Genomic DNA, 10,409 nt, shown 5'->3' with positions numbered 1-10,409 from the left:
TGAAAAAACATACAATATACACAACAAGCATCTTAAATGTGTATTTTATTGAATAATACTGATAACACTATTTAATCATGTTGTAAAATAACCTGCTGCTACAAACAACAGGAATTTGAGAAAAAATGACTTGACTCAAAGCTCCGACCGGTTCAGACCGGTTCAGACCGGTTCAGACCGGTTTGGACGACGACAACAAATGCAGCAGGAATCTGAACAAACGGCACAATTCAAAGCTCTGACTGGTTTGGACCAGTTCAGACCAGTTTGGACCGGTTCAGGCCGAGCTTGAAATGACTTTAACTTTCTGCTTCGAGCTCTTTCCATCTGATATTTTCAGTGAGATGAGAAAGGGGTGATGATGGACCTCCACGTCTTCAACGATTGCTTCAGTTTGCATTTTCTCTCTCTGCTATTACTGTCTTTGCTGATTTCAGATGGAGAGCGGCTTGATAATTATTTGAGATGCTGGATAAGAAGACGCCTGGTGAAGTTCTTCTTCATTCAACACGAATAGTTTTCCTATAAAACAGAATTTTCTTCAAATTGCAAGTTCGACTTTTTGAGGGCCGTCTACAGCCTGATTGCTTCAATCCACTTTTCTCACTGAAAAGAACCTGACAATGTTGTCATTACATTTTTATTCTGTCAAGGAACACAGTGGAATTATTTTACAATTGGCGCATGTTTGTCTGTCTGTCTGTTAGCAAAGTTACTCTAAAACAGACCAACGGATTTGGATGAAATTATCAGTGAAGAAGGACCAAGGACAGAAGGACCAAGTGATTAGATTTTGGCAGGGATGCAGCTCGTAGTCTGGATTTGTTAAAGATTTCTGTATCATTGCCAGATAGCGGCACGGCGTCAATGTAACCATGACAACAAGTGAACACTATTTGATCACATGATTATGATCCTACCACAAATCCACCGCTGAGGACTTAGTCAGAAATGATACAAATGGTAAATGGTCTGTATTTATATAGCGCTTTACTATACCTGCAAGGTACCCAAAGCACTTTACAAGACACATCACATTCACCCATTCACACACACATTCACACACACATTCACACACTGATGGCGGAAGCTGCCATGCAAGGCGCTAACCACGACCCCATCAGGAGCAATTCGGGGTTAGGTGTCTTGCTCAGGGACACCTCGAACACAACGGGGCGAGGATCGAACCGGCAACCCTTCGGTTGCAAGACGGCCACTCTACCCACTGAGCCATGCCGCCCCATATACAAGGTACAGCTGATTAAATTGTGGGGGTGTTTCTCATCAATTCCTACCGCCCGCAATATATTTAGGTCACTTGATCCGGTATCTGTACATAACGTACACATGCAGAACACATGCCTGTGCTCAGCGCAAAGTCATGTTGTTTGTGGGTACATCTATGTTGCTGTGATTTCTGATCATCAATAACTAATAAACAAATTCTTAAAAAGATGCTGCATTTCTGACAGTGACATGAGGGAATGAGCAGCCTTGGAGGAGGACTGTGCTCTCTGAGTGATTTTCTTGTTTTTATTGGAACTGCTGCAATAGGAGTCAAACCCTGACCAAAGTGCAAATTTGGTTTCTGTGAAGAAACAACAGAACAAAAAAATATGGCAATTTGACACCAAAAGTGTTCATTTTTAAAAAACAGCTTCTCATTTCCACTGGCAGGAATGTCCGGAGTACAACCAGATCAAATGTACAAGTCTAAGAGTCACATATGTGGCATGTTTTGCAGTAAAATTATATGGCGGTGTCTAAATGAATTAGAAAAAAAAGTCCTCGCCTTCATGTAGGGACAGAATAAAGACTGACGACTGAAATTATAGTAATTTTTCCTCTGACGTTCATTCAGCGGCTTGAATCAAGTTCTGCAGGAAGTGACATCCAGACTCTGTTGGAGGAGACGATAAACATCCATCAGTGCCGACAGTAAGGACAGGAAGGCTGATGTCCACGGAAGGACACATCACCGTCAGCCGTGTCCCCGAAGCTTCAATTACCTGCTAGAAAATGCAGATTGTATCACAGGCCTCGTCTCCAGCGGACAGTCCACCAATCTGGGCTATTCTCTGTCGAGCTGCCAAGGTGCACAGCATGGGCCAGCAGCTTCCTTTTCATGCAGGACCAAGTGGAGAGCGTGTCCCTTTTGATTAAGCGCTCTGGATGAGTTTGTGGTGGGAGCCCAGCGCTGGTTGGCGTGGTGCCTTCACTGCACTGCAGGTCTGTGGGCCTGCTGCTGGATCCCCGTGGAGGAGAGTTCACACGTCTTCAGTCACTGGAACCGCATGGAGTCGAGGCAAACGGCCACAGTTGTCAGTTCACTGAGCCCAGAGATGCTGTACGGCATCTAACGGTGCAGTTTACGATTAAAACGCTCAATCCTCCAAATGAAGAGAGTAAATTTTGGCCAAATGTGTGGAGCAAATGAGCACTGATGGCCAAGATACCGCTGCTTAATGCGCTCAGTTATCAGATGAAGGTCAGAAACGCTGCACAGCCTCTCTGAACTGCTTTCTAAAATATTTCAGATGGAAAAGTGCTGGAAAAACAATTTTTGAGAAAACGTACAGGATGTGTTGTTCAGAGGTGTCTATGTCAGACTGAAGTAGTCAAATACTGAACTAAAAAACTTATGACATGCGTCAGATTTGGATTTCTCTGAGGATTAATAACTTATCCATCCATCAACCTATCCATCCAACCATCCATCCATCCATCATCCATCCATTCATCCATCTCTCCATCAACCTATCCATCCATCCATTCATCAACCTATCCATCCAACCATCCATCCATCCATCATCCATCCATCCACCTATCCATCCATCCATCAATCCATTTACTCCTGACCCCTGAGTTTTCGCTTAAGAATGATTTTAACAATAAATCAGTCATTCCATCCATTCGGTCACGTACTTAATGAAGCAATAAACTGTTTCAGGTCTTGCATGCTGTTTGGCTTCTGGTTGCCTGAAGGAACAATGACTCAGACATGTACGGATCACACAGTAGGAACCTAACATACTGCAATTACTTTTAGCATCTTGGATTTCATATTTGCATCCTTTATAATACTTAAGAAACATGAATCTTAATTGCATTGCTTTCGTACATGTAAACTTGTCGCCCTCATTCATCGTGATTATCTTCCAGGCTTCATATGTGTCTTATTCTCATTTACATCTTATTCGATAACCTGCAGAACAAGCAGCAAGAGGCTAATACGCCGCCCGTCCAAAAAAAAACAGCCGCCTTCTGAGAAAACCACTGATCAGTGAGGCTGATCTGGAAAAAAGGCTTCAGTTTGCTATGGAGCATAAAGATTGGACTCTGGATCAATGGAAGAAGGTCATGTGGTCTGATGAGTCCAGATTTACCCTGTTCCACAGTGATGGGGGCATCCAGGGAAGAATCTGGGGTTGGTCAGGTTCACCAACGTTATGTTTCCAAAGAATGAAGTCAACTGATACATGAAGACACTGAATGACTAGGTCTTTCCATCAATGTCTTCCCTGATGGCATGGACATGTTCCAAGATGACGATGCCAGGATTCATGGGGCTCACATTGAGAATGAGTGGATCAGGGAGTATGAGTTGGATTGTCCTCCACAGAGTCCAGACCTCAGACCCACTGAGAACCTTTGGGATGTTCTGGAGAAGGCTTTGTCCGACTCTCCCATCAACTCTGCACAGGAATAAATGCACTGATAACCCACAGTGCTTTCTGTCGCCTTTTCTTCAATTTTTCTCATTTTTATCTTGTGCAGCAGTCTTACATTCCATTTGATTTTCTTAATAGCATCTCAGGCTGCTCATTTGCTTGAAAAACCCTGAAACTCTCAGCTTGCCAGAGGTCCCAAAACTTTTTTCACTGCTTCTCCGTATCATTTTCAAATCAATACTAATTCCGATAAATACAACCTACATACACATCTGCAGGCGTGTGTTGAAAATGAAAAAGACAAAAACAGATCAACAGAAATCCCCAAACCAATCCAATCACGGTTTCCAGGAAGCTCCGGTTCCATTACTGGGAGCCGTGTACAGTCGGCTGATTCAGCACTTCCCAGGGGTTATTTCTCATAAGGCCTGTGTGGAGCCCGTCAGGGACCTCGTAAATATCCCAGCCGCACAGCCAGAACAACACCAGCCTCGCTTCACGGCACAAGACACTAATGCACACTCTTTCTCCAATTTTAATCATCTGTAGAGGAAAGAGAATATCTTGCAAGAGGCCCTATAGACCAGTGGTGTCAAACTCATCTTAGTTCAGGTTACACGTTCAGCCCAATTTGATCTCCAGTGACCAGTAAAATCACTAAATGTTGTGTTCCTTTGTAGACACTCTGGAAGTTGTAATGTGGAAATGATAAACTGAGGCTGAATGTTGCTGAAATTTCATTTTCTTCACAAATTTCAGGTTGTTCATGATGTTTTGTAAAAAGATAATTCTTAAATGTGGACATCTTTGCACTAAAACAAAGCATAAATGTGGTTATTTATCGGTTAGTATTCTGTGGTTTTACTGGTCTGGATCACTGGAGATCAAACTGGGCTGAATGTGGAACCTGACACCCCTGTTGTCCACACACTGAAGACCAAACTCTTATCCAGATTAAGTGGGTGTCAGAGCAGAGGGGGTTCAGAGAGCATCCAGTCCTGAAAGAGGATTGAATCGAATACATACCAAAGTGCACCCAGGTTAAATCCCTTGATGGGAGCATCTTAGGCAAAATAACAAAAGCTTTTGATCAGCGCGGGCTTAAAGGAAATCCGTTACTGAGGGCTGAAATGCCTTCAGCTTCAGATCCACCAGGGTGGAGGAAAACCTACGTAGGACGATGACGGAGAGCACATTTCCCTCCACACACGACGCCAATTATCGACTGGACATGCTGGAATCTGTCCACGGTGCTGAAATGACTCGCCTGAGGATTTAACTCTTTCCTGCTTCCTGAGTGGAAACTTCAATTCTGTGTTCAAATTCACACTGTGGAGAACCGATTTCCAGCCTCACAACACATCAGAACATTGATTTCTATCGATCCCCTGCACACGCATAGCCCTTGTACTAATAGAAGTGGGTCATTAAAGCAATATTACAACTTTACCAGACAGTAAACGTCAAATCTGGGGCTCTAAAGTCAATTTGTGGTCACATATGTGCTGTAGAAATGATAGAAAATGAAATAAAAATGATCATTTAATCCCATTTCTGCCTGCAGCTCCTATATGAGTCTCGTTTATTTAATTCTAGCCATCAGTTTAAGCAGGACACTCACATAACAAGTGTGTGTGTGTGTGTGTGTGATTAGATGGCGCAGATGTAGATAAAGACAGCCAGACGAAACCGGAAGTTACGATGTGTGGTCTTCAAAATAAGAAGTAACAATTTGGAAATAAATTCATCAATCATCAAAGTTTACAATGAAATCTTATAAAAATACTGCAGTAAATTGTTAAAGTATCTTTGTGTATTAAAACTCATGGTTACAGATTTTATTTTTATTTTATTTTGTCCTAACATCACTAAGAATGTCAGCAATGTGAATTTACCCAGCAAGTTTAAATATTAAGCACAAGATCTTACCATTTTAAAGTTACCTGCAAAGTTTAAATATGGATTATTTTACCAGTTCAAGCGAAGTATGGCTGTTTTATTTAAAGTTTTTTTTGGGGAATACTGAATTGAAACCAAAAGGCATCAAGGGCCTCATATTAAACTAGTCTAATCAGAGTTCACCCCAATTATTTTTTAGCGAATTTCAAGGCGGTTTAAGCTGCAGAAATACAGAAAATTCAAGTTAAAGGCTAACTTTTAATCATGGCTTCACTTAGCTATCACATCCTGCTGTCATTGTGGACCTTGTTTATAATTTTTTTAACTCCCACCACTACAAAAATATTAATATGCCACAAATGAAGTGTACAAAAATGGGGAAAAAAATAAATAAGTAACAAATTCAAAAAAATACAGTGAAAAAAGCTTATAGCCCCAGAAATACTGCCTACCCCAGCTTTAACCATAACCCACAGATAAATATAAAAGAAGCGCAACACATTTTTGTCATTTAATTGAAAAACTTTGCTTATTTATTAAATATTTCTATTTGATAAAATGCAATTAATCACAATTAATTAATTACAAGCCCTCTAATTAATTACATATATTTATTTAAATCACATTCCACCATGACAAAAGTTAAAAAATGTCACAGATGAAGTGTACAAAATAATAATAAAAAAAAATGAATTAAGTGATCAACAAGTGCAATAAAAATACTGTGAAAAAGCTTTTCACTGCATACTCCAGTTTTAAATGTCACAATGTGGGCTCTAAAGTGTTTTATTTTGAAAGTCCTGCCCGGTAATCCTCCCGTTATTCGGTGCAACTTGACGCCGGTGCTCCGGGATCAGACACCGAGCAGCAGTTTGCAGGACAGCCGAGCCAGAACGCTCCTGAGGCGGGGATGTGTGTCTTCGTGCTGGTGTCTGTGAAGGAGAGAAGCGGAGAGGCATCTGGACCAGCAGTGACCAGAATGTTCCAGAGTCTGTGAAGAACCTCTGAAGAACCTCTGAAGGTCCAAGAATTAGTTTGGAAGTGGAGCGGTTCCGCTGCAGGACGAGGCCGCCCGGAGCCGGACATGTTCAGACCCGCCGCTGCTGGGACTCCGGCTCTGTGAGCACCAGGAGCTCCGAGCGCAGGATGAGAAGCGGGGGAGAAGAACTGGACTCGGAGCCGTGATTTTCAGTTCGCCACCATGGAGGAGAAGTTCAACCGACTCATCTTCATCCCCGTCGCCGCGGTGCTCTTCCTCATGATCGGGTACCAGTACGTGTGTCCGGCGGACAGCAACACCTGCTACTTCAGGACCGACGACCAGGGGCTCTTCCAGCGGCACTCGTCCGGCTTCGAGTCACTTTACCCGGAGCCGGACGCGGACGAGGACCTGCCCTCCAAGATCACGTCCCGGTTCAACTTCACGGAGCGGGACCTGGACCGGCACGTCGACTTCCACATCCGCGGGGAGGATGTGATGGTGTTCCTGCACATCCAGAAGACCGGCGGGACCACGTTCGGCCGCCACCTGGTCAAGAACATCCAGCTGGAGCAGCCCTGCGACTGCATGCCCGGCCAGAGGAAGTGCACCTGCCACCGGCCCGGGAAAGCAGAGTCGTGGCTCTTCTCCCGGTTCTCCACCGGCTGGAGCTGCGGGCTGCACGCGGACTGGACCGAGCTCACGAGCTGCGTGCCGGTGGTGATGAACAAGAGGGACAAGAAGAGCGCGCCAAAGAGCAAAAGGTGAGAAGAGGGGCTTTCATTCATTCATCCACTGATTCACGCGTTCATAGTCTGTTTATCAGCACCTTTCTGGATTCGCTAAAGTTTTTCAATCAGTAACTTTATATTCATGCGTTTCCAATCATGTATTAGGATGAATGAATGAATCAGTGAATGAATTATTCACCATCACCCAGCTGATTCCACTTATTCTGCTCATTTCTTTGTCAGTTGTGAATGAATGAATGATTTCAAGCCATCATTGACTCATTCATTCTAATAAGTCAACAGATTCAAAATGAGTTGAAAGTGAATGAATGAATGAATGAATCAGTTATGAAGGAATTCACTCATTCAATAATTGATATACAAAATAATTTCCTTTATTTTGCTCATTCCTTTGTCATTTTTTGAATGAATGAATGAATGAATGATGTGAGACTATATCCCACCCATTCACTTCCAAAGCTTCCTTTCCCCTCACTGACTTCATTTTTTTTAACATGAAGCCATCATTCACTCATTCATTTCAGTGAGTTAATAGGTAAAAAAAAGTTTGAAATGAATGAATGAATGAGTCAGTTATAAAGTAACTAGCTCAATAAGTGATACAGAAACTCGCCTAATGTCACCACTAGGCCTTTTTTCACATGAAGCCATCATTCACTCATTCATTTCAATAGTTAACTGGTTCAAAATGAGTTTAAAGCGAATGGATGAATGAATGAATGAGTTATCCACCAATGTACTCAATAATTGAAATAGAAACAGATTTCCATCATTGTGGTAATTTCTTTGTCATCATTTGTGAGTTCATGAATGAATGAATGAATGTGTGACTAACCCATTCATTCACTCACAAAACTTATCTTTTCTCACCGACGAGTGTTTTTGACATGAGGCCATCATTCACTCATTCAGTTCAATACGTCAACAGGTTAAAATACACTGAGTTTAAACTGAATGAATGAATGAATCAGTTATTAAGTAACTACATCAATAACTGACATAAAAATTTCCCTTAATGTCTTTGCTGAGTGAACGAGTGATTGATTAAATCAGCATTCAGTGATTTGAGACTATAATTCAGTCATTCACTCGGTAACGACCCTATTTATTGATTAACAGGATTTCTCACTGACTCATTTTTTACATAAAGCCATTATTCACTCATTCATTTCAGCAAATTAATGGGTAGAAATGCCTTTGAAGTGAATGAATGAATGAATGAATGAATGAATGGAAAGATGACACAGAAGCATCTCACTCATTCACGCCACCTTTTTATTGATCGATTGATTTCCTCACTATTTTTTTGTGAAGCCATCATTCACTCATTCACTTTAATAGATGAACAGGTTAAAATAGACTGAGCTTAAGGTGAATGAGTGAATGAACAGAAAGATGCCAGTAAATAAGGGACTGAGTAAAGTGAATGAACGACAGAGTGAATAAATGATAAAGCCGGTCACTGAGCTGCATTGTGATTCATCCATTCATCGTGTGAGTGAGTGAGCCAAAGGAACTCGCGGCTGAATCAAACTAAAGACCTGATTATTTGATTTTGAGGCCTTTCTTTGTAATGATTGTTGTTTATTGAGAGACAAACCCCAAACATTTGGTGGTTTTATCTCCTCACGTTGGACCTTTCTCTGCTTCTTTTCGTTTTAAATCATTTTGAATTCAACGCTTTAAAGTTTGAAGACGGAGCCGGTGGTTTGAAACCAGCACCTCGGGCTCTTTCTGACACACAGAGTTCACTAGAAATAATCATTAGCAGTTCTGGAATAGATCTGAGCCTACAGGAGGAATAATGTCAGACAGAATGGAGCGAGGTGTGGAGCTCTCTTTGCTTATCTGGAGGCACTAAATCAGCGCTAAGTGGATTTTTTCTAACAGCAGGTTGAGGCGCCGATTCTCCTCGGTTTCCAGTTTCCTCCGGGGCTCCACTCGTGTGTGTCCTCATTGGGATGTAATGCAGGGTGTGGAGGTGATAAAGCCTCGGTGTTAGCATGCACTCCACCACCGGTCTGCACGTCCAGCCGGCTAACGGGCCGCTTCCTTCCTCCAGTCGAGGTCCGTTTCAATTTCCTGTAATTACAGCAGCAACACGGCTCGGCTTAAGGGAGTAAATCACTTAAGAAGGGCAGGGTCCTCTGAGGTGTGCCGCCTCGGTGTTGAAGCCAATTTGCCTTGCAGTCGGTTCAGAGAGCAAATCTCCATATGTTACCGAGAGCGTTAAAGGGGGTCGACGAGGGCCTTCAAGAATCCTTCAAATCCATTAGCTGCCCTCAGTAGCAGCCTTCTGACCTGATTTAAGGCTCTGAAACAGCCGCACCAGCCAACACCTGTCAACTCAGTGTGCAGTGATGTGGAAAAGTATTTGACCTCTTATCAAATTCTTATTTTTTTGTATATTTTACCGACAAATTGAATCAAGAAATCACTTCAATGTAACCTGTTCAAGCTTGTCCACCAGGAGGCACTGCAACAGAGTTGATGGCTAACTATCAAAACAGTCCACCAGGTGGCGCTATCACTGTGACTCTATATCGACCTACAGATGTCATCACAGCTGGACTCTGCTCACACATGTAAAGTTTGAGGCAGATTGGAGCATGTACACGCCAGTTAAACAGCATTTCCTGTGTCATGGCAAATTGTCGAAATTCCACCGACCGCCATTTCCAAGTTCTCAGACTTTTACGGAGCATTTTGGTAACTTTTGATCACCAATGCCTGCTGTGCATCACGGCCAAATTTCAGCTACCCTGTTTGAGTGTGCAGCTTTTGGAAATGTGCAAAAATTGGTCCAAAATATGACAGCTAAAACAAAATGGCTGACTTCCTGTTGGGTTGAAGGTATGGTTATCAATTACATCTTTCATAGCTTGTTTCATAGCTGTAGGTGACACATAAAGGTAGGGCTGGGCGATAAATCGAATTAATTGGATTAATTTGCGTTTTTAAAACTTGACGATTTGAAAATTTGCCAAAGCGTAAAATCGAGGCGAGCTTAAATATATAACAATACAGATTCTTCTTCTGCCTTTCACAACTTGTGCACTGGCGTTTGCTTCAGCCTCTCATCTCCTTCCACCAAAACACTCACACCCC

The 10,409-nt window shown here is 42.5% G+C and overlaps 1 protein-coding gene across 1 annotated transcript in view; it reads left to right on the top strand.

Moving 5' to 3' along the window:
- The first annotated feature begins 6,408 nt into the window (after positions 1 to 6,408).
- LOC110961690 (heparan-sulfate 6-O-sulfotransferase 3-B-like) overlaps positions 6,409 to 10,409 on the top strand; it is a 30,459-nt gene continuing 26,458 nt past the window's right edge. The window contains exon 1 of the mRNA XM_022209395.2: positions 6,409 to 7,313. Coding sequence (XP_022065087.2) covers positions 6,772 to 7,313 — 542 coding nt within the window. The 5' untranslated portion in view covers positions 6,409 to 6,771. The remainder of the gene's footprint in view (positions 7,314 to 10,409) is intronic.

Source organism: Acanthochromis polyacanthus, chromosome 22, assembly GCF_021347895.1.
Source record: "Acanthochromis polyacanthus isolate Apoly-LR-REF ecotype Palm Island chromosome 22, KAUST_Apoly_ChrSc, whole genome shotgun sequence".
NCBI lineage: Eukaryota > Metazoa > Chordata > Actinopteri > Pomacentridae > Acanthochromis > Acanthochromis polyacanthus.
This window is presented reverse-complemented; position numbering and strand designations above follow the sequence as displayed.